The sequence below is a fragment of the Macaca fascicularis genome, chromosome 8 (assembly GCF_037993035.2).
Source record: "Macaca fascicularis isolate 582-1 chromosome 8, T2T-MFA8v1.1".
NCBI classification, from domain to species: domain Eukaryota; kingdom Metazoa; phylum Chordata; class Mammalia; order Primates; family Cercopithecidae; genus Macaca; species Macaca fascicularis.
In genome coordinates this window covers 42,232,912-42,256,804 of record NC_088382.1, presented here as the reverse complement: position 1 = coordinate 42,256,804, position 23,893 = coordinate 42,232,912, and the positions used below count along the sequence as shown (strand labels likewise).

Genomic DNA, 23,893 nt, shown 5'->3' with positions numbered 1-23,893 from the left:
TAAAGCGGACAGCTGGCTTAGCTAGTATTTAAAAAGTTATTCCTGGTACTGCATTGAACCTAGAAGAAACAAAACACAGCAACTCTTTGCTCTGCACTATTTACATAGTTCTGCCTTACCCCAGGTCCTTCGAGTCAGAAAGCTTGGGGTGACTTGAAAAATGCCAGGGCAGACAACCAGTCTCTAAGCAAAACCAAGAAGCACCCAGCTAAAAACTTTGTTTGCACAGATGCAAAGGCACGACATCTACATGGCAGTATCCGAATTCCAAAGTTTGTTTTGTTTTTAGTTACACACCCAACCACATGCATAAAATGAGTGTAGAGAAAATGTGATCTTTCCTATTTTTAGGTTGAAATATGGGGCTCATAAAAGCAGGGCTGCCACAAATTTTCACATTCAGGGATAACTTATAACCAGGAAAAGTACCAACACCACACACACACACACACTCCCAAATCTAACAGTGGTAAACAGTTTTTATTCAGGCAATGAAACATGGAAAAAATATATTAGTAATCATTATAATAATTTGTGAGTATAACTTTTACAAATAGTTACTTGACATATAAAAAGGGAAATTACTGTGCATATAAAATTTATGTAGATGAATATTCCACACAACACAATCCTGATAGCAGTAGTCAATGCAGCGCTCATCCCTCCAGATGAGGGGTTCCTCACACACTTCATGGCACCCGTGGGGACACAGTGGAAGCAGATGTGCAATGAACATTTACTTGGCACATTAGTATAATGGATATCTATTGGCAAACACACACTTGCTAACAGCAATACTGAAAAGTTTACTGCTACCTCTGAGATTTAAAAGAAATGCCTGGTTCCTATCCCGATGGCTGAGAAGGACCAAGGCTGAGGCTCTGGTGTGGTCACCTACACGCTGCCCTGTATCTGGACTGGGGATGGTTTGAGTTCAGATTTGTATATGTCCATCTGAAAATTCTTTATAAATATAGAATTAGCAGTTAATGATGTGACCAGGAAATTTCTGTTTTGAGTGTATTTCAGATACCACTAAAAGGCAGAGGGGGAGAAAGTGGCATCTTGAGAGTTCTAAATTAAAGGATCGATACAGGGAAGGTTCAGGCCACATCTCAGCTCTGAGTCTGGCCTCCTCCATACAAGTTAAAGCATTACACAGACTGCCACAGGCCAGCATTGCACGCAACATCTCCATATTAGAACTATAACCAGAATATATATATTTATATAATAGCTGTAACCATATTATAGTTAATAAAGTCATTCCTTAGGAATCTTGTTTGTCCAAATCTAACTGCATGCTAAGAGGCACAGAAATGGGATTGCATTTGGACGAAAAACTACGAAAAGTGCAATCTTTAGTCTCCAGGATGCAAGCTCTGGCACTAGGGGATGGGTCTTCCCTGGAGAATGCTGCCGCTGATACTCTCTTCCAGAGGAGATCCTTTGAGAGGAGAGTCCGTTATATTAGTTTCTTTACTGTTACTCTATGGAGACTCAAGGATTTAGTGGTAAATTGCTTTTTAAAAATAACTGGAATCTGGAGGCCAGTCAAACCTTTCTGGGCAGATATCTCCTTGAAATACTTCTTTATTAAAATATTTGAAGAAGATAAGACTTCTTAGACCTTTGGCTTGACATTCTGGGATTCCCAGACTATATTGTTCTTTCATAAGCAAATAATAATAATCTGTTATCTTTTGGATTCTTCAGAATATACACATCTTTACTTTAAAATCCCTCACTTGAATCATGTAATCTTTCAAAACCTAGTTTCTATCTTCCCAACAACAGGATAAAGTCAGAAATGCAAGTCAGAGAGCAAGCTCACAATCATATGACGGCAGAGACAACAGTCAGAGACAGTTCATGAGATGGCTACCAGTTATAATGAAAAACCAAAAGGAAGTTAAAAGGGGGCTTCAGAAATTTTACTCCACTAAAAAAGAATGTGCTGAATCACTTCCAATCAGTATACACAGACTTAACCAATGCTTGCTCTTAAAAAACCCTTTTGAGCTTAGAGTAACCACTGAACCCTTTGTTACCTTTATGGAAAAGGAGTGCTTCACTCCAGCTGCTTTTACCCAGCCCAGGAACATTTGGGGGTGGTTTACTCTCCCTGTTTATAATTAGAACGAATTCAGGGCTGTCTAATAAATATCTAAGTATTTGTGTGAGAGCTGTACAAAGTATGGGTAGGTTGAAAGGGTAACTGGCTAGAAAGAAAATTCAACTTGAGCTGTCCTCCAAAACGAAACATAAATCTTCCCTCAGATTCCATACCATTCTGGAAGGCTGCCAAATCCTAGGTTTTTCAACATCATGTGCTTCTGTACTTCCTAATTTGGGCTGAGTCGAAGAAGCTAGAAACCACGTGAGAAACTGGGCTTCCCGGTATTTCCAGAGCAGTTTTATAGAACAAAAGGTTTGGGTAGGTCACTGGCTGGAAGGAGACTCCTCTAACCTTGACTGTGACTATCCGGGCAGCCACGGGGGAAATTGTTCAGTCGGCCTCACGTTGCATTCCCCAATTAAAATACTGCTGGATAAAGGCTATCTACACTTTGGCAAAGTCAAAAGCTAAAGAAATTGCTCTGGATCCAGAATCTCAACAGGATCACCTAATATTCCCAAACCACCATCTAGGCCAACAGCTGCCTTCTACTTTCCTTTTTCACTTCTGGTTTGTTTTTTCGTTTTTTTTTTTCTTGTTGTTTTTTTGAGACAAGATCTTGCTGTCACCCAAGATGGAGTGCAGTGGCATGATCATGGCTCACTGCAGCCTTGACCTCCCATGCTCAAGTGATCCTCCCACCTCAGCCTCCCAAGTAGCTGGGACCACAGGCACGTGCCACCACGCCCAGCTAATTTTTATATTTTTGGTAGAGACAAGGTTTCACCATGTTGCCTAGGTAGGTCTCACACTCCTGGCCTCAGGCGAACCTCCTGCCTCGGCCTTCCGCAGTGTTGGGATTACGGGAATAAGCCACTGTGCCCGGCCTTTTTTTCTCTTCTGTAACAGGGTTTATTATTGCCTAGCTAGCATGTTATTTGGCCCTCACACGTGTTGAGGCAAACTCTATACTATATTCTTACTCTCCGGAGTTCCAAAACCCTTTTTTATTTTAAAGAAAAATAAACAAACATACTTCATTCTGCCCAGTATATTCTCTTGATCTGTACAAACTACATTTTAATTCTCTTTGGAGAAGCGGCATCTGTTAAGTTAGAATGGGGGATATTTCCTTGTAATGGTCATGGCTAAGAGGCCAGGGCAAGTATCACTTAACGAGGGTACTCTGGTGCTCCCTGTCTCCCTGTGCATCAGCTTCATTCACTGGGGTCAGGTTCTTAAGGGGTCTCTTCCACCAGTGTGCTAGGGAAGGACTGCCGTTACCTCTGTTTATCACATAGCTACTTTCTTAAACACAATAAGCTTAAAAAGATGACTATAGATTTACAGTGGAGGCCACTATAAGCCTTTCATACTTAAAACAGATCAATATAAAACAAGTAAACATGAAAACACCAAAACACAGCAGCAAAAAGATTTAGCAATCAACGTTTCTGCAAAATGCAAAATTAACTTCTTTAGCAGTAGAGGACTAAAGAGGAAATCAGTTAGACCAAGGGGAGACACATGCCCTTGGTACTATGACCACTAGGACAGCATTCATATTCCACCACAAGCGACTGCTTTCAAAGCTCAAATGATTGTCAAGCCACTTCTCAAACGACAGATAATTTCTGTTGTTCTTTTTTATACAAAATGTTAAGACAATAGGCTTGAAAATACAGCCTAAGCACCAATTATGATAAATGCATATTGGTAAAATGTGACTTCTGGCTTTAAAAGACATTATTGACCTCCCTGGGGCTAAAGATTGCACCCATGTGAGTAACACACTGCTAAAGAAAAATTCATTTTTTAAGATCTATAGAGGTTCTCCACTAGGCACAATTCATTGCTGAAGTTGGATCATGCAATAGTTTTACAAGAGAAATAGGAAAACATATATATACTGAATATAGTGCATATCACCATGAAGACTTTCAGGGTGTAAGATTAAGACAGGAGAGTGCTTTAAAACACTTGCATGGATTTGGGTTTGCCTATTCAAATGAAAGTGAATTCATTGAGATTTATATGGAAAAATTCCATGTTGGGGTTAATGGCCCACCACTCCGAACTGAGTCCAGTAAGAGCTTGGGGAATTTGGCTTTGTTAGTACAGACCTTCTCCTTGCACTCCTCTTCTCAGTATTCAAGCTGTCTTTGTTTAAAAATATGCAAAATGCACTGATTTTTGGAGTGGTTCACGTGACTTTTACTGCTCATTTTGTTAAAAATTCTGTCTTAGGTTAATTTTTGCTTTCTTTTCAACATCTGAAGAACAATGGGAAAAAAACACTTCTTTGCCTTATAATTGGTAACGGTGCTACCTTTTAATTAAGATCTGAGCCTTTTACAAGTAGATTTTCTTCACATATTTAAAATAGATCAAAACTCTGTCTCAAAAAAAAAAAAAAAAAAGATAATGAAGACTAAATGTTGATTTTGTATCAACAAATGGAGGCAGAGGAGAGTAAATGACTCTAGGGCAGATTTGCCAAACCCTAGCTTGGAGGGCCTCCCATATTGCCGTTCATGCAGAAAGCAGACACTACCATCAGTCTGAGGACTAACCCTAAAGGGGCCACACCCATTAAAGCTGAGGAGTGTCCAAATACCAGGGCAACAAAATGTCATGGCAAATAGTCTTCTGCAGACATGAAAACCCAAGACTGTGGTCTTCATATCTTTAATCCCCCAAATTCTTAAGTTGGTGTTCTGAGTCAGGACTCTATTTCAAAATAGGGTCTCACATCGAAGGAAATATGTCCTTCTGCAGACAAGTTCTTACTTGACTATGCTTCAGGGAAAAGAGTAGCAGCATCTATAAATATACATGTATGTGTGTGAGAGTGTGTTTAATAAAAGGGGACCCAGAGCCCCTTCTTGATTATAAACTGGAAGTAACAATAGGCCAAATTGTCTCCTTAAATAAAACCACTGATATTAAAAAATTAAAAGATTAAATAGATCACACAAAAAAAAATCAGACAGGTGGTGTAGAAGACCCCAAAGAGGAGCTACAAATTTTAACACATTTGGGAAAGTAAAGATGACTTTAAAACAAACTAAACATAAAGAAATCACAAACCCAAACTCAGCAGCCTAATGGAACCTTCATATGGGGAACTGGAAGGCTCCGGCACTGTCAGGTCACACTCCTTTCTAGACTACGCAACCCTCTAGGGTTTCTTCCAGGGCTGTTGCATTGGCAGCAAAGCGGGACAGGCAGCAGTAGACATGTGCTTTTTTTAAGTTTTTTTTTTTTTCTCTGCAAAGGGGCGATTATTCCTGGATAAGGCAAGATAATTGTGGTCACAAGAGAAGCAGCCAAATGCAGATCTGTTGAGCTAACAGGGGGAGTCTCAGTCAGCCTTTCCCAGCTTTGCAATCAGCTCATCACAGATTTTTGTCAGTTCTTCAATTTCTTGGTTCTGAAAGACAAAAGACACAATTACGCAGGCCACTTTGTATTCTGAAATAAAGGCAAATAGAGTTAACTAGTCCCAAGTCTGGATATACCCTACCCTAGACATCCCAATTCAGTGATTTTTTTTTTTTTTTTTTTTTTTGAGACAGAGTCTCGCTCTGTCGCCCAGGCTGGAGTGCTGTGGCCGGATCTCAGCTCACTGCAAGCTCCGCCTCCCGGGTTCCCGCCATTCTCCTGCCTCAGCCTCCCAAGTAGCTGGGACTACAGGCGCCCGCCACCTCGCCCGGCTAGTTTTTTTGTATTTTTTAGTAGAGACGGGGTTTCACCGTGTTAGCCAGGATGGTCTCGATCTCCTGACCTCCTGATCCGCCCGTCTCGGCCTCCCAAAGTGCTGGGATTACAGGCTTGAGCCACCGCGCCCGGCCCCAATTCAGTGATTTTTAACTTTTCTACATCAGAGATGCTTTAAAGAAAAAAAGGCTACACATCTCAAAAACAATGTACTCATAAAATCATGCTTAAATTGAGTAAAGGGTGAAGACAGTCACCAACCCTCTGAAACTCGTCCATGAATCTCTTAGTTCCTCAATTCTCTTGTTATCAGAGGAATTATCTGGGGTACTTGTCAAAAACATAAGTATCTGGGTCTCACTCAATCCATTAGCATCTCCAGGGATGCTGGAGTCTGAATCTCCTACAGAGCACCATTCTAGGGGTTATCAGACCCTGTGATAAAAACTCCTGCTCTTGATGAATGGATGGCACAGGTATGAGTACATAATTGGAAACGCAGTAAGGAAAATACACCGGAGACATATAAAAATGGAAAGCTAAAAATTGCTTAGTGAGAAACAGGGATTGTTGCTAGTCCTGGTTTTCACTGATCTATAGCAGTTTCTCAAAGCAGCACTGCTGATGTTTTAGGATGGATAAGTGTGTTGTCAGGGGCTGTCCTGTGCATTGCAGGATGTTTAACAGCATCCCTGGCCTCCTGCACTTTATACCAATAGCATCTCCCAGTGGTGACAACCAAACAAATATATCTCCACACATTACCTAACACCTAACACCCCCTGGAGGGCAAAACTGCCCCCAACTGCAAACCACTGATCTAAAGCAATGAAGGGAGAGATGGCTTCATATTAATATATTGCATAAAAACAAAAAGAAAGAAAGAAAGGCAGTCTCAAGACCCCAACTAGGAAGGTGTTCTGAACTTCAGTTAAAATGCAACTTCCTCTCTGCACCCTGCCTACGGATGATTTCCGCATGATGTGCTTGTAAATTTAATGGTTTGACTTGTTTCCACCTGGATCAGTTCAGAAAGGAGATGGACTGAAGTGTCTGAGCAGAAAGCCAAGGCCTCTTTCACCCAGATCTGTCATAAGCGAGTCACTGCTGAGGAGGAAAACCAAACGTCTCTGTGGCCACCCAGATCAGGCCCCTTTCTGTACCTTCTGCTGTAGGGCCCTTTCCAGGGACTCCACCTTCATCTGCTCTTTCCGGAGTCCAGCATGGAGAGCTGCACTCTCAGCCTTTGCCTTTGTTCGAACCTGCGCAATCTCCTCATTGGCTCTGTTTATGGTGTTTGGGTGGAATAAAGAGACAAAAAGCACATGATTAGCCACTAGTCAAAGCCAGGATACTAACCACTGACATCTGGGAGGCACAGCCCCCAAAGAATTGACTGCATGATAAAAGAAAACACAAAAATCGGTGACCTAAATAATCCCATTTTAATTTATAAAAATTCAATTTACAACTTCAAAATTTGTATCTCACAGCAAATGGTTTCTACAACAGTCTTAGATTTTTTTTTTTTTATAGCCCAGTACAAAAGCGGACTGGATAATTTCGGAGACAATCACAGCTAGAGTCGGGATACTAACCACTGACATCTGTGAGACACAGGCCTACAGGGAATGAGTTTATTAATGAGAAGTGAAAGACATTCTTAAAAACCATAAATGTCAGTTGATGAACAGCCAGTAAACTGATGAAAGGATGCTAAAGCCTCATTAGTGATCAGAGGCATGTAAATTAAAATGATAAGCTTTGAAAATTGATTGAATTGGCAAAAATTAACAAGGATAGTCCTGTGTGGGCCAAGATACAAGGAGACAGGCAGGCTCATGTGCCAATGGGCGGTTGGAAACTGGCGCTGCCCTGTGGCAGGCAATGCAGTAGTCACCAGGACAACTTAAAGCGTACACGCCCTCCGACGCAGCAATCCCACTTTCAGTTATGTATTCACAGAAATACTTCCACCTGGCACAATGATGAGTGCACAGGATGTTCGCTGTAGTGTTACCTTCAATGGAAGAAAGTTTGTAACTAAGTGCCCATCAATAAAGAAACGCTAGAGTTCCACGACCTAATAAAAAGAATGAGATTCAGCTGTATGTTCTGACATGAAAAAATGGCCATGATATGCTATTGAGGGAAAAAGGAAATTTGTCTAATGTGATTCCAATATTGTAAATATTTTTTATAGTTCAAAATCATAGTATTTATACAGACACAAAGAAAAGACTAGAGGGATATACAATAAACCTATGTATAATACATAGAGGGATCTGTATAACCTATGGAGAAGAATACACAAGAAACCTAATACAGTACTATGGGAGTGGGAAGGGGGCAGGGGAACTTCTGTTTCTACAAATAGAAATTTAGGCATCAAAATGTAGAAGTATGTATTACCTTTTAGTTAAAAAGTCAAGTTGGAGGCCAGGTGCAGTGGTTCATGCCTGTAACCCCAGCACTTGGGGAGACCAAGGCAGGTGGATCACTTGAGGTCAGAAGTTCGAGACCAGCCTGCCCAACATGGCAAAACCCCGTCTCTACTAAAAATACAAAAATTAGCTGGGCATGGTGGCAGGTGCCTGCAATTCCAGCTCCTCGGAAGGCTGAAGCAGAAGAATCGCTTGAACCCAGGAGGTGGAGGTTGCAGTGAGCTGACATTGTGCCACTGCACTCCAGCATGGGTGACAGAGTGAGACTCTGTCCCAAAAAATACAAAAAATCAAGTTGGATAACACTCCCCAGGATAAACTCCAAATGCATTAGATTTAAGGATTAAAAAAACTAAGCCAAAATGTGTAAGTAAAACATGGTAGAATATTTTCTATCCAGCATGGGGAAGATACTTGTTACTATGACAAGGAATCCAGATGCTGTAAAAGAAATGACTAATACATTTCAGCACATAAAAGTAAATTTCTGAATATCAAAAAACACCACAGGCAGAGGCAAAAGACAAATGATAAACTTGAAAAATTATTCAAAATTCTTATCACAAAGGGCTGGTGTCCCTAATATATAAAATATATAAACTGACAATAGGAAAATGGGCAAAGAATAGAGTAATTCATAGTAAAGCAAATATATTAATAAATGCTGAAATATATTCAATTTCATTCATAAGATAAATGCAAATCAAAATTACATTAAAATAAATGCTCTGGGGCTGGGCGCAGTGGCTCACACCTGTAATCCCAGCACTTTGGGAAGCTGAGGCAGGCGGATCACTTGAGGTCAGGAGTTCCACACCAGCCTGGCCAACATGGTGAAACCCTGTCTCTACTAAAAATACAAAAAATTAGCTGGGTGTGGTGGCGTGTGCCTGTTATCCCAGCTACTTGGGAGGCTGAGGCAGAATTGCTTGAACCCGGGAGACGGAGGTTGCAGTGAGCCTAGATCACACTGCTCCACTCCAGCCTGGGTGACAGGGCGAAACTCCGTCTCAAAAAAATAAAAATAAAATAAATAAATAAATAATTGAATGCTCTGTTGCTTGCCAAAAACAAATACCTATGTTGAAATATCATTTTCACCTATTTGATTTGCAGAAAATAAAAACGTTGATCTGTTGGCATAGCTGCAGAAAAAAGAGAGATGCTCTCATGTATTATATAAGGCTATAAAATGATAAAAGTCTAATGGGGCCAATCTAACAACACTTACAATTATAAATTCATATATGCTTTGGCCTAGCAATTCCTTTTCTAACATACAGATCATAAAGATAACTCACAGGCATGCAAAACGATCACCTACCAGGTCACTTACTACAGCACTGTCTGTGGCAGCAAGACATTTGAATTAACTTTAATGGCTAACAGGAGGGGACTGTTAAATAAATGATACATTCCAACAATGGAATACCATTAGAAAAAAAAAAGAGGAAGCTCTTCTTGCACTGAAAGGGAAAGATTCTCAAAATTATATTGCTAAGCAAAAACAGCGAAGTATGCTATAATCATATAAAAAAGGAGAAAAAAATTTTAATAGGAAGAAAAAACAGAAACTAACAACAGTGATTACCTGGCATAGAGAAAGATCGGAACCCAGTGGAAGGAGGCAGGAGCAGATATACCTTTTCTTACTTTTTAACGTTTTAACAATGGGAAAGGGGTTTAAAAAGTGAAATAAACACATACAAATACAACCTGGAGTTGCAAAACAGTGAATTTTTTTTTCCTCTGTCAATTTTCCCACAACATCATGAAGAGTGAAATTCAAAATTTACAAGTTCTTACTTGTCCAGTTTTTCTTCTGCGTGGATTTTCAGGGCCTGGTATCGCTGCTCCTCTTGTTTAACTCTGGCTAAGTAATCCTGAGCACATTTCTTCAAGGCTTCTTCATTCTGTTCCAAAGCAAAAATTGAAACTAAACAGGTCATTTTGTTTCTTCTAATCTACCATGTATCAGAGTTTTCATTTTTTAAAGAATGGAAAAATCGAATTAACTCAGATATCTGCCTTTTATTCATACTCCGCAGTAATTTGAAATAGCCACATGTAATTCTCATTGAGGAAATTCTACATAATGTCTTCATGTGTTAATTTTCAGTATCATACAGTAAGGGTCAGTTATACCAATATGCCTACTTTAGGAAGGCAGTTATTCAAAACTGAATGGCAATTTGACTTCCATATTTGATAAACTGGCCAGTTTCATTTTTATTTTAATATGAAAATAAAGACATTTCCTTGCTATAATTGTGTCTGGTTGATATGGTAAAGCTAAATTAAATCAACAGGCCCATTTATATCTAAATTTGAAATATTATAGTTAATTCTTCTAGAATATGCAGCTTGAAGTTTTCAGTGACATGGAATTCCTTCTAATCCCTTTTACTAAAACTGAAATGGTGAATTATCAGAAAGAACATTTCTAGAATTCACCTGAGGTCTGAGGGTTCAATTAATAGTTCTTGCAGTCTACGCCACAGCCTGGGGTTTATTGGCTTGACACAGGAGAGGAATGGCCAAGACATGGCCACCCATTGGGCCAGATGCCTGAACAACCAAAGGAGGAAAAATGTGGAAAAATCCAGCTTCACTGGAATAGAGGATACAAGGCCAGTAGGTCCTGAGCTCCTATTTAGAAGGATACCCACAACCTCTGGCATATGTATTTGATGACCAGTTACCAACGAAATACACTATTGGAAATACACCCGGAACAGAGGGAAAAAACACTCTACCTTCTTGAACCCTTCCAGAACACCTTTCAGGTTCTCATATCTCCTGAAGAGATCAGAAAGGGACCTTTCCACAGAGTTAAGGTCGGCCAGGGCCTGTTCCTTCTCCATGGTCAGTTGCTGGAAGCTTTTCTGAGAGGTCATACTTGTCCTTTGTTCATCTTCTGGGAATCACAAGTCAAAACGAACGACATATTTATTCAACAAATAGAGACTCCCTAGAAGCCAAGCAGTGTTCTCGGTGATAGGGATACAGCCAGGGATGTGACCAAGTTCCTGCTCTCACGGCTTACATTCTAGTTGGGGGAGATGCGTGGTGACAAGCGATGGGGAAAAAACAAGGCAGGGTAAGGGGGAATGGGGGTGAGGAGGGGGCTGTTACTGTACAGAAAGTACCCGCTCTCAGAGGAGAGATTTGAGCAGAGACCGGACAGAAACGAGGGTGTGAACCATACAGCTACCTGGGAGGAGAATATTCTATAGAGAAGAACAGCTGTGGTAAGGCCCGGAGCTGGGAAGGTATTAGGTGATGTGGACAGTAGAAAGTATCATTTCGGTAATTTAGTGGAGAAAGGCCTGATTTTGGTTTAGGGAGTCGATCCTTACGATACGGATGAGAAGAGACTCTAAATTCAATGCAGGAGGCTCAATCTTGTTGTTTTGTAAAGGCACCACTGGGTCTGATGCAGAGAAATTACAACCTGCACTAGAGTAAGAACCCTGCACCAAAATACAGGATGCTCCCAGCAGGTGTTAGTGATGTGACCAGGCCACCAACAGTCACAGAATTCAAGGCCTGCCATCCTCTAAAATGAACCTAACTACAGTTGACCCTCATTATTCACCAAGTACATATTTCCCAATTCGCCTACTTGCTAAAATTTGTCATCCTCAAATCTATCCTCCTGGACTTACAATAGTCATTTGTGGATGTGTGCAGAGTGGCAAAAATGCATTAGTCACCTGATATGCACGCTCTCAGCTGACAGTGAACAAAGCAATACTCTGCCTTCTTGATTCATTCCATAAACAAGTGTTCTTCTTGTGGTCTATTTGGGCCACGTTTGTTGCATTTGTGTTCTTTTGCTGGAGACCTCACTGTTCTGAGTGGCCTCCAAGGGCAGTGCTACAGTGCTGTCTAGTGATACTAAGCACAAGAAGACAGTGAGGCTCCTTAAAATACATACAAAACAGAAGCTGTGTTCAGATATGAGCCAAAGTGCCGCCCACTGTGACCTCAATGTTAATGAATCAACCATATATATTAAATAAGGTGCCTTTAAACAGGAACACACATAAGACAAGGTTATATACCGATCAGTCAATGAAAATGTTGTGGCCAGATGCAGGAATCTAACTCTGTCTTTCCCCTAGGAGCAGTGTTTATTTACTTATTTTTTGACATGGAGTTTTGCTCTTGTTGCCCAGGCTGGAGGGCAATGGCACGATCTCTGCTCACCACAACCTCAGCCTCCCAGGTTCAAGTGATTCTCCTGCCTCAGCCTCCCGAGTAGCTGGGATTACAGGCATGCGCCACCACGTCCAGCTAATTTTGTATTATTAGTAGAGATGGGGTTTCTCCATGTTGGTCAGGCTGGTTTTGAACTCTCAACCTCAGGTGATCCACCCATCTCGGCCTCCCAAAGTGCTGGGATTACAGGTGTGAGCCACCACGCCTGGCCAGGAGCAGTGTTTAGTATTCACTAATTCAGTGTTTGCAGCAACTTTACAGAACATACCTCCCACGAATAATGAGACAACTGTATCTAAGTGACAGACAAATAAAAGTTTGTGACATGGTCTGAAAACCATCCAGGCATCCGGCTATGGTTTATGCTACCCCTGGGAATTATGTATTGAAACCTAATTCCCAGTGTGTGAGCATGTTCAGGGTGAGAGTGGGCATGGAAGGGAATTTGGGAGGCGATCATGTCAGGATTAGTGTCCTTATAAAAGAGACCCCAGAGAGCTAGCCAGCCCCTTCTATGAGGAATGGGCCCTCCCCAGACATCTCATCTGTGGGCACCTTGAACTTTCCTGTCTCCAGAGCTATGAAAAATGTTTGTTGTTTATAAGCTACCTAGCTTACAGTATTTTGTTATACCAGGCTGAACAGACTAAGACAGATCCTATGGCTCATACCCTCGAAAAACAAAATGTTCTCCTTACCAATCATTTGAGCAATAGTCTTTTCATATTCAGCTACAATTTTCCTAAATGAGAAAAAAAGAACTTATTACCAGAGGAGGATTTTCAGACAATGAAAGTTGGAGAAATGCTGCCCCAAACAATTAAGCACATTAACGTATACCACCAATTTATGTAATCCATTTATCTGCTTTGGGGCTCTTGTTATCTCTCTCTCTCTCTCTTTTTTTACATTATATAAGGTTTCTTAAGGTTCAAAAAAGGTTGAGAAAAAAATCTTCTGTTAAGATTTTAACAGAAGATTTAAGATCAAAAAATCTTGTTAAGATTTTATGTTTAGTCAAACTTACATTTTACTTATAGAAACAACTGCCTTCCCTTTCTCTTTGCACCTATTTGAATACCGCAAGGAAATAGATTCATTTTGCTTAGACGAGTCAATCTTTTACAAACTAAGTTAAAGATATTCTTCTGGGCTCTTCCTGAGAGATGCGATCTGACCTTAGGCTTTCCTGACCTCAATCCACCCTTTCAGACACTACCTCTGATTCAGTTACAAGTTTTATTTTGTGACCTAATTCCAAAAGTATTTCACTTATTCGAAGACTTTAAAGATCATCCTCTTGGGTTAACCTTTCTTCTAGTGAAGAGTGACAATGTCCTTCTGACCCAGTCCAGTGCTGGGTGCTCTGTGAGCCACATCACGTCCTCCCCTGCCCTCCATAGTGGTGCCCCCATTACTTTTGACGTCATATCCAAGTTGGTTATTATGTATGGCTACCACTCTCTCAGAGCAGGAATGTCCCTTCCTTTCCATCAAGCCCAGCAAAGGGCCTTACACCCAGGAAATGCTTAAAAGACAAATAATACAAGAGCAACAAATCAGAGGGATATATTTAAAATGTTTTTTAATCATTCAAGTGTTGACCACACAGTGTGTGAATTATTTATGCCTTTTTTTCTTCTCTACTTTGATTTCATCTTTAGTCATTTCATGGCTCATAACTCTCTTTTCTAAAAGTGAGGAAAAATAAAAAGATTTTAATTTCAAGTCAATTTTGTTTCTTGTTAACAAGCTTTCTACCATCTATTTGGTGGTTACGTAATTTGAAACTCTCATGCATAATTAATTTTTTAAAAATATTACGGACCAGGTGCCGTGGCTCATGCCTGTAATCCCAGCACTTTGGGAGGCTGAGGCAGGTGCATTGCTTGAGCTCAGGAGTTAGAAACCAGCCTGGGCAACAGAGTGAGACCTCATCTCTAAAAAAAAATTACACAGGCATGGTGGTGCATGCCTGTGGTCCCAGCTACTTGGGAGGCAGAGGTGAGAGGATCAGTTGATTCCAAGAGGTTGAGGCTGCAGTGAGCCATGATCACACCACTGCACTCCAGCCTGGATGACAGAGTGAGGCCCTGCCTCAAAAAAAAAAAAAAAAAAAAAAAAAAAAAAAGATAGTATTATGAATTCCAATGTCTCTATCATTGGATAAGTCTTATTTTTCTGTATTCTAAATGGTTATTTTGATACAAATTTCTGTCAGTTCTTCTAAGAAGATAAGAATTATGTGGGTTCTGTTTACATGTTATGCTCTGGACAACACAAGATAAACAACAGTATTTGAATATAATAACTGGTTAGCAGTAACTCCTGAAATAACATTCTCAATCACAAAGCAAGATGCAAACAGCAAAGCCTTCAAGCTCTCAACACTTGGTTCTGTGGCAAGCAAACACTGTCATCACTTCATCTGTATCAAATCTAACAGTGCATAAAAGTATCCAGCCCCTCCCCAAACCTCCAGTCTAACCTCATCTCCAAAACTTCTTGCCGGGTCTCTTCATATTTCTTCTTCCATTCATTTGCTTCAATCTCTTTAGTGATTATCTAAAGTATAATAAAGCTTAGTTTTACCCAATCTATTACAATTTGCATTTGAGACTGGGAACTGAAATAGCACACAACCACGTCTAAACCAAGATACTCAATCTATATTAGAAATATAAACCTCAATATTTCATGTTTGTAAACATTTGGAAAAGTGTACTCTAAGCCACACAGGATGCTGGGATGTAAACACGGGAATAAAGATGAGTAGAACATCTCCCAGAAATTCCAAGTGGTATTTACAGCGTCTGTGAACTTTACCTTGGTCCAGGGTCTAGCTCTCAGCCCTGCAGGGCCAGGCCCTGACTGGGACAGACACCAAGAACAGAGCCATCTGACTGGCAGGTACTCACTCTAAGGCCATGTAATCGCAGTTGATGCCAGGCCACCAGAGAATGAAACTGCCACAAAATCAGAGCATTGGAAGTTGGCATGAGCAACACATTATCATTCTATAGAGATTTTTGACAGCTTCATAAAAACGGAGTCAGAAGGAGGCGGCTCAGATGAGCTGGCTACATCTAGCTATAGCATCCGTCACCATCGGTAGAGTCTTGCTAGTTAGCCTGGAACCTAGGCTCATATTTGGGATGCTCTTGCTAACTGGAAGGAAATACTCTAAATTAATTGCCTCAAACTCCATTTGCCCTGGGCAGGGCTTGCACGGGCAGCCATGGCGCTCCACTTACTGTACTTCCCTGGCCGTGCCTCTCTCTTCCTAACTGGTAGTTTCGTTATATTTATTAGGATCTCAAGAACATAGAAGGATGCATCCTGTGTGCTTCAGGTAATCAGGCATCTCTTTACTTTGATCCATTAGGTGGTGATCTCATAGTTTAACTCCCAGGAAAAAGATCAAGTCATTTTTCTCATTTACAAGATTTTGGCCAGGCACAGTGGCGCACGCTTGCAATCCCAGCTACTCAGGCGGCTGAGGCAGGAGGATCGCTTGACCCTAGGAGTTCGAGGATGCAATGAGCTATAATAGTGCCACTGTACTCCAACCCGGGTGACAGAGTGAGATCTTGTCTTTTATTTTATTTTTATTTTTCTGATATGGAGTTTCGCTCTTGTTGCCCAGGTTGGAGTGCAATGGCGCAATCTCGGCTCACCGCAACCCCTGTCTCCCGGGTTCAAGCGATTCTCCTGCCTCAGCCTCCCGAGTAGCTGGGATTACAGGCATGTACTACCACGCCCAGCTAATTTCATATTTTTTTTAGTAGAGACAGGGTTTCTCCATATTGGTCAGTCTAGTCTCGAATTCCCGAACTCAGGTGATCTGTCTGCCTTGGCCTCCCAAAGCGCTGAGATTACAGGTGTGAGCTACTGTGCCACGATTTTGTCTCAAAAAAAAAAAAAAAAGATTTTGGTGGGTCTTCTTACCACTGCTCCCAAGTTTTGAGAACAGGACTAGCTGACATCCCTCATTACCAACTTGATGCTATGTTATAAAGCTGTAAAAGACCTACAGCTGAGGTGCTTAACCACTTTCAGCATACTATAAAAATTAAAACTAAAAAAAACTATATAACTAAAAACTACAAAAATAAAATTGCCACACAGTCCTTTAAGAACAGGTGGAATTGTCAAGAAACACACAAACCAAACACACAAAATACAGCATAGAAATAGGACAGGAGAGGGTGGGTAACTGATCAATGGTACACAACATTGTCTTTCATATTTTTCAGATAACCAGGAAAGGCCTAGCAGTGTTCTATTTTGAACAAAGGCTGTTAAAGAAACACAATACAGGAATCGGAGAGTTGAACTGTTTAAAGAATGAATGAAAGTAGGAAACAACTGTGTATTACTGCAAAAAAATTACAAATGTTTAGGCATGAGCATATATCCTCCGTAAAATAAAAGCACTGATTTTGTTACACATGTGAGCAAAGCTGGCAAAATTAGATATTTTAAATGTCAGGACTGAAAGATAAAGAAGGGTACAAAATTCTTAAGAATATTTCAGATTGTCAACATTTTACCCTGGAGACCAGAATGTCAGGACTCCAGCACCATTGCCATAGGGGGCCCTTTTTATGACCTAAACAAGCTGCAGGTAATAAGAACTTCCAGCCTGGGATAACTTGAGCCAGCAGAGATGCAATCTACCTGCTGGTACATGGGCCTTACAAAGAAATGGAGTGATAAGCAGACCAAATAGGAGAGCTTTTACCTCTTCTCTTATTAAGGTGAGCACGGCTGTCTTGTCTGATTCGCTGAGGCAGATCCCATCCAGGGGGCTCTCACCTCCACAGGACACTGACACAACAGCCTTCTCTGCAGAGGACTCCAGCAGCCCCTGTGGGGAAAGGGATTACACTGAATACATCAGCTTTCAGCTTCTTAACCCCAGACATCCTTCAACAACTTCCTCATTATTAAATTGATCACACCCTTTAAAACCATGTTTAAAGAAAAGTCAGTGGGCAGGGGGGAGCAAATCAAATCTAATTATGGAACTAACTAAAGAAAAACTGTTATAATGACTCTCAGAGTGGTCTTAGCTTCTGTTGAAAAGATAACCTAGAGAAATTTTAGTCTGATCTAAAAGGGAGAAAGTGTGCTTATTAATAGTGGTCAGCCACCAAAGAACCACATGGATGACACAGAAACACACCCATGATTAAGTTTCTGGAGATAAGCTCCATGTAAATGGAATTTTCTTTTTTTAAAAAAGAAAAAACAAAAACAAGTGACAGCTGCTCCTGTTACATATCGATGCTTTGTATGTATTTTTATTTAGCCACTGCAGATGGAAATGTTTCTAAAATACTAACTTTCAGGCCTAAGGAGGCAGAAATAGCAAAAATATTTGAACTCTTTGAACTCTCACCCCCACCCTTTCACCCGGATGATTCAGGATCATCCTGAACTTCCACTGCTCTGCGGAGACCTCCTGCGATAACCCCGCCTGCTGGGTGTGTGCCACGTTTGCCCATATGCAAAACGGCCATACTTAAGTCAAGGTCAGTGCCTGTGCGTTGATTCCTCCTTGCTACTAAGCCTTCCACTCCCTTCTGGCAGCACTTCACTCTCTGAGGTGCTTGCTCGCTTCTGTCATAAACTCAGGTTCCACAGCAAAACACTGGCAAACTTTTTTTTTTCATGAGAACACGGACTTTGTACTACTATTTTCCTTCCTAAAAGACGTTTTTGGCAGCTATTCCTCCCACCTATGGAAGTAAACTTTTTATATAAACGAGTCATCTAATACTTTGGGAACATCCAAAATGCCAAAATGACCTGGAATAATCTTAATCTTAAATGTGGGATAACTAATCAATTAGTTATTGATTATAATCAATCAGTTACATCTTGTGTGAATCAACACTAAACAGCAAGTCCAAGGTGAACGTAGACCAGTGGCTTTTAAATTTTTCAGAGTCATTATATAGTTTTACCCTCTCTCTAGAAAATGCTCAGAAACAGAATTTTAGCATGCGGCTTCACAGATCTCAGCCATGGGCCCAAAACAGAAACCTGTCTCAAGCCACAGAAAAGCAAAATACAAAAGCCACAAGCCGGCAGTGCCCATGTTCCAGCAGCATTTGGGGGAGGGCAGCCCACCATGCCAACAGAAGTCCAAGGTCCCCACAAAACCTCTCTTTTCTCTTTTGGGATAGATCTACCACTAGAACCAGAAGGCACTTGCAGTGGGCAGCCTCTAAAATGCCCCCCAATAACCCCTACCTCCAGTACTAATGCTCTCCCTCTATAATCTCTTCAAGTGTAGGCTGGACCTAGTGACTCGTTAGAATATGGCAAATGTCATGGATATCACTTCTGAGGTTAGGTTCTGAACAAACTGACTTCTATGTTTTGAGAAGCTACAGGGAAAGGCCCATGTGGCAAGGAGCCGATGTCTCTGCCGACAGCCAGTGGGGACCCAAGACTAGCTAACAACCACGTGAGTGAGCTTGGAAGCAGATCCTCCCAGATCCTCCCTAAAAGTCAAGCCTGGATATGACTGCAGCCTGGGTCAACACCTTGACTGCAGCCTGCAATAGACCCTGAGTCAGAAGCACCCAGCAAAGCTGCCCAAGATTCCTGACCCACAGAAACAATGAGATAATAAACACTTGCTTTAAGTGTTGGAGTAATGTGTTATACAGCAGCAGATAGCTGATACACACCTGGACATCTGAATCATCTCATTAACTTCCTGTGCCTTGTTTCTTACCAAGAAACTGTTACTTGCTTAAAGGGAGGTAATACAGGAGGTCAGGTTGAGACTTGATTCACCTCACTGTTACACTTCTGATTCTAAATTAATAACATTTCATGGGTCAGTCTCTTGTGAGTTCTTAGTTTAAGCCATGAGGTTGAGTCAACTTTAGGAAACAGACGCTCGGTGCTTTCCATGGCTACCAGGTTCGTGAGAATTTGGGAAATAAGCCCCCTAAAAATCTTCATAGCCAGGAAAACATCAACGTCTATTACAGAGTTCAGCATCTCATTCATTTGTTAAGGGGGTAAAAGAATTCAGTCTGTCTGCTTAACAACTCAATGCTAACACATGTGGGGTCCAGAAGAGGCAGCATCCTGAGCAGGAGGTGGGAGATCAAACCTTAGATGGTGTTTGATGTCTCCAGGTGAGTGAGCTCTTTAGCCTGCCGGCTCTCCCCAGTCACTCTCCTCTCTGCCTGGCCACATTTATAAGCCTCACTACTCAAAATGCAACAATTCTCACAGGTATAAGGGCAGGAATGTATGCCCTTGCCTACTTTAGCCATCTTTTCCAGTCTCCTAGGATTTAACTTTTTATATTCCTTAGTCCTTTAGGTTGCTTCTCAAAAAGTGCAGAACATCTCACAGGGGTGTCCAAGGAAGAGAATGCAGTCATGGGTTTAGTTTCTGTTTCTGGTTGGGGCAGTAAAGCCCCTTCCTCATCCCTCTTTTCCGCTTATCACTAGAGACAGAAACTAAAAACCATGGCTTCAGGCTGCTAAAAGCCTAAAACAAAACCAATCAGAACAACAACAACAACAACAAAATTAAGCAAGCTGGACAAGCTTGTTATAGAACCTACCATCACAGAGAATTGGCCAGAAGGTCTCTTTTAGGCCTGGGCCATCTAGTATGTCTTTAATGAAGATGCTAAATCAATCAATCAATCATATCCTTCCAAAAGGGCTTCATTTCATGTTTGCCAATGCTTCTCCCAGTCCCTCAAAACGTTCACAATTGAGGACCAATGAAGACCAGTAGACAACAGAACTCAATGTACTCCTGGTTGCAAATTTACAGTGAGCACAGATGCCACAGATTCCCGTGGCTGTGTCCTCGCAGCAGGAGAATTCGCACCTCTAATCTGTGGCAGTGTGCTGACTGTGCTCATTTGTCCTCGATCACAACCGAGCAGTACCAGCCCCTGCCGTACTCTAACAGAGACATGCCCGAAAAAGTCAAATGAACTCACCTTTTAAAAAATTTAAGACTTGGCCGGGCGCGGTGGCTCAAGCCTGTAATCCCAGCACTTTGGGAGGCCGAGACGGGCGGATCACGAGGTCAGGAGATCGAGACCATCCTGGCTGACACGGTGAAACCCCGTCTCTACTTTAAAAATACAAAAAACTAGCCGGGCGAGGTGGCGGCGCCTGTAGTCCCAGCTACTCGGGAGGCTGAGGCAGGAGAATGGCGTGAACCCGGGAGGCGGAGCTTGCAGTGAGCTGAGATCCGGCCACTGCACTCCAGCCTGGGCGGCAGAGCGAGACTCCGTCTCAAAAAAAAAAAAAAAAAAAAAAAAAAAAAAAAAAAAATTTAAGACTTAAAAAGAAAAGTTAATTTCTTATATGAAAAATGCTGTGGAACAAACAGCTGGAAAGCAAGGAGAGACTGACTCCCACCACTGATTGTACTCTGGCCTCAGTCCAGCCACCACCTACTGCTGGGCACAAGACCGCATAGGAATGAACTTCAGAGCAACACGGAGAAACTTAAAAAGTGAATGCTGGATTAAATAGATGATTTTTTCATTCAATGTTTTGCATGGTGAAATTTCTTTATACAATGTTTATTCAGTGTTCTAAGGAAGTAGGAGTTAATTTATGTTGGGAAGTTCAAATGGAGTTGCTTTTAAAAGGTCACAGCATATGATATGTTCCTCACCAGCTGCCTTCAGAGACAGTTTGCCATTTTTCTTTTCACTCTCTTCTTTTTCACTTTTTTCCACGTGTTTCCTATCAACACCACACCAGTGTATTCTAATACAACAGTGTATTCTAGCACACCACTAGTGTATTCTAGCGCTTTACAGCTTAAATCTTTCACGTTATCATTTTATCTTATCCTTACAACCATTTTGATGAGGCAGATGGGTGCTACTCATTTTATGGATGAATCAGTTGGGAATCAGGAAGTTAAAAGTTTAAGAACTGAGTAAACGGGCCGGGCGCAGTGGCTCATGCCTATAATCCCAGCACTTCAGGAGGCCAACACGGGTGGATCACCTGAGGTCAGGAGTTTGAGACCAGCCTGGCCGACATGGTGAAACCCCGTCTCTACTAATAATACAAAAATTAGCCATGCGTGGTGGCGCATGCCTGTAATCCCAGCTACTCAGGAGGTTGAGGGAGAACTGTTTGAACCCAGTAGGCGGAGGCTGCAGTGAGACGAGATTGCGTCACTGTACTCCAGCCTGGGCGACAAGAGTGAAGCTTGATCTCAAAAAAAAAAAACAAACCGAGTAAACCAGCCAGGTGCAGGGGCTCATGCCTGTAATCCCAATACTTTGGGAGGCCAAGGTGGGCAGATCGCTTGAGCCCAGGAGGTTGAGACCAGCTAGGCAACACGGCAAGACCCCATTTCTACAAAAAATACAAAAATTAGCTGGGTGTGGTGGCATGCACCTCTAGTTCCAGCTACTTGGGAGGCTGTGGTGGAAGGATCACTTGAGCCCAGGAGGTGGAGGTTGCAGTTAGCCAAGATTGCACCACTGTATTCCAGCCTGGGGAACAGTGAGACTGTCTCAAATAATAATAATAACAATAATAATAAAAACCTTAGTTAACCCAATACATCCGAAATATTATCATCTCAACATGTAGTTAATATAAAAAGTTGAGACATTTATGCTTCTTCTTTTTCTGAGTAGCTACAGTTCAAGTGTGCTCAACAGCTACCTGCAGCTAGGGCTACTCTACAGAACACCGCAGAGACTACATGTTCCTCAAGTGAAGAAACTATCTTATTTACATTTTATCCTCGTCACCTAACACTGACCAGAATTTAACAAATTCACATGGGCTTCAAAACAAATACTGAAAGAAATCTGAGCCCCACCCGGCCCTCCACATTCAGGAACTTACAAGCACAGTGGACCCGTCTTCTTCCATCTTCTGGCACGTCTCCTTCTCTATGCCTAAGACAGAAAGTCATTTTTATAGTTATCCCAAGAAGTTGGTTCCTTTCCTCCCTAGTGAAAGGCTCTTGGAAACGCCAGTGAAGGCCGAGAATGACTATGAACACATGAAAAGCATTTTAAGATTTTATTTAAAAGGAATGCTGGCATTTTCTTGAGCGTTGTTATAAGTCCATGGCATTCAGAAGAGGAGCACGTGGTTAGTCGCCAGGAACCGGTCGTCAGCCTTCAGGCAGAAAGAACAGCAAGGCTGCCCCCTTGTGTCCATTAAAAGTTTGGAAAAATGCGTTGTACTAACTGTGGCATTATTTCAGAAAGGGGACACTGTGTAACACTGATTTTTTTATCATCAAGTCGGAGTGAATTTAAATTCCAGCCCAGAATGGTGGCCTTGATCTAATTAATGCAGCAGATAAGATAATAAGCTTTAAAATTCAAGCCAGCACAACTAAACTCATTCTCCCCTCCACACCCTTCAAATGGGCTACCTTGTCTCAGGTCTATCCTCTACTAGGGTAGAGGGTGACATTTAAAACAACCAGAAGATGGCTGGGCACAGTGGGTCATGCCTGTAATCCCAGCACTTTGGGAGGCCAAGGTGGGTGGATCACCTGAGGTCAGGAGACCAACCTGGCCAACATGGCGAAGCCTCATCTCTACTAAAAATACAAAAATTAGCTCGGTGCGGTGGCGCATGCCTGTAATCCCAGCTACTCGGGAGGCTGAGGCAGGAGAATCGCTTGAACCTGGGAGGTGGAGGTTGCAGTGAGTTGAGATAGCACCACCACACTCCAGCCTGGGCAACAAGAGCGAAACTCAGTCTCAAAAATAAGAAAAATAAAAAATAAAATAACCAGAAGATACACTCATTAAAGTAAACATAAAAATACAGAAAAGCATATAAAAGTTTACAATCTAAAGTTACAATCCTCCACATGGCAATCACTAACTACTATTGTTGTCAATAGCTAATTATTTAAAACACAAATGTGACCATCACTCCCTTGTTCAAAAATCTTCAACCTCCCCCTCCATACCTATAGGATCAAGCCCAGATTCCACAGTACGACCTTGTTTCCCACTTGGCCAGGTACTTACAGAAAACCACCAGGCCTTTTACCAACATGGCAGCTTCCTTCCCATGGCTGTGTGAAAGTCTTGTTTCCTGGAGAACATCTAGTAAGTATCCATCAGGACCCAGTTCCAAGGGGACACTCCCCAGGACACAGTCGGGATTCACCTAACAGGGCCTGTAGCCACTCCCACACCCAGGACCGCAGCCTCCACTTGCCTGTGATGTGGCTGATCAGTTACAATGTAACCACTTGTTCAAATCTGTTCCCCTTGCTGTTTGCTAACTTTGAAGACAGCACTGTATACACAGGGCCCCAGCTCTCTACACAAATTTTTGTTGAAGGAATTTCCTCCAGTGGGGAAGAATATAATTCAATAAAT

At 41.7% G+C, this 23,893-nt stretch overlaps 1 protein-coding gene across 50 annotated transcripts in view; it reads right to left on the bottom strand.

Annotated features, from left to right (window-relative positions):
- Positions 1–461: 461 nt before the first annotated feature.
- The window catches only part of TACC1 (transforming acidic coiled-coil containing protein 1), a 126,405-nt gene continuing 102,973 nt past the window's right edge, over positions 462–23,893 (bottom strand). For 46 of the 50 annotated variants that reach the window (XM_073998638.1, XM_073998644.1, XM_065519079.2 and 43 more), the window contains 8 exons: positions 22,386–22,438; positions 17,252–17,377; positions 14,996–15,072; positions 13,206–13,249; positions 11,040–11,200; positions 10,090–10,196; positions 7,003–7,123; positions 462–5,552 (listed from right to left, as the gene is read on the bottom strand). In XM_073998638.1, the coding sequence (XP_073854739.1) occupies positions 5,484–5,552; positions 7,003–7,123; positions 10,090–10,196; positions 11,040–11,200; positions 13,206–13,249; positions 14,996–15,072; positions 17,252–17,377; positions 22,386–22,438 (758 nt within the window). In that variant the 3' untranslated portion in view covers positions 462–5,483. Of the gene's footprint in view, positions 5,553–7,002; positions 7,124–10,089; positions 10,197–11,039; positions 11,201–13,205; positions 13,250–14,075; positions 14,199–14,995; positions 15,073–17,251; positions 17,378–22,385; positions 22,439–23,893 lie in introns of those variants that run through there. The other 4 variants (XM_073998645.1, XM_073998646.1, XM_073998635.1 and 1 more) reach the window with 1 other exon arrangement.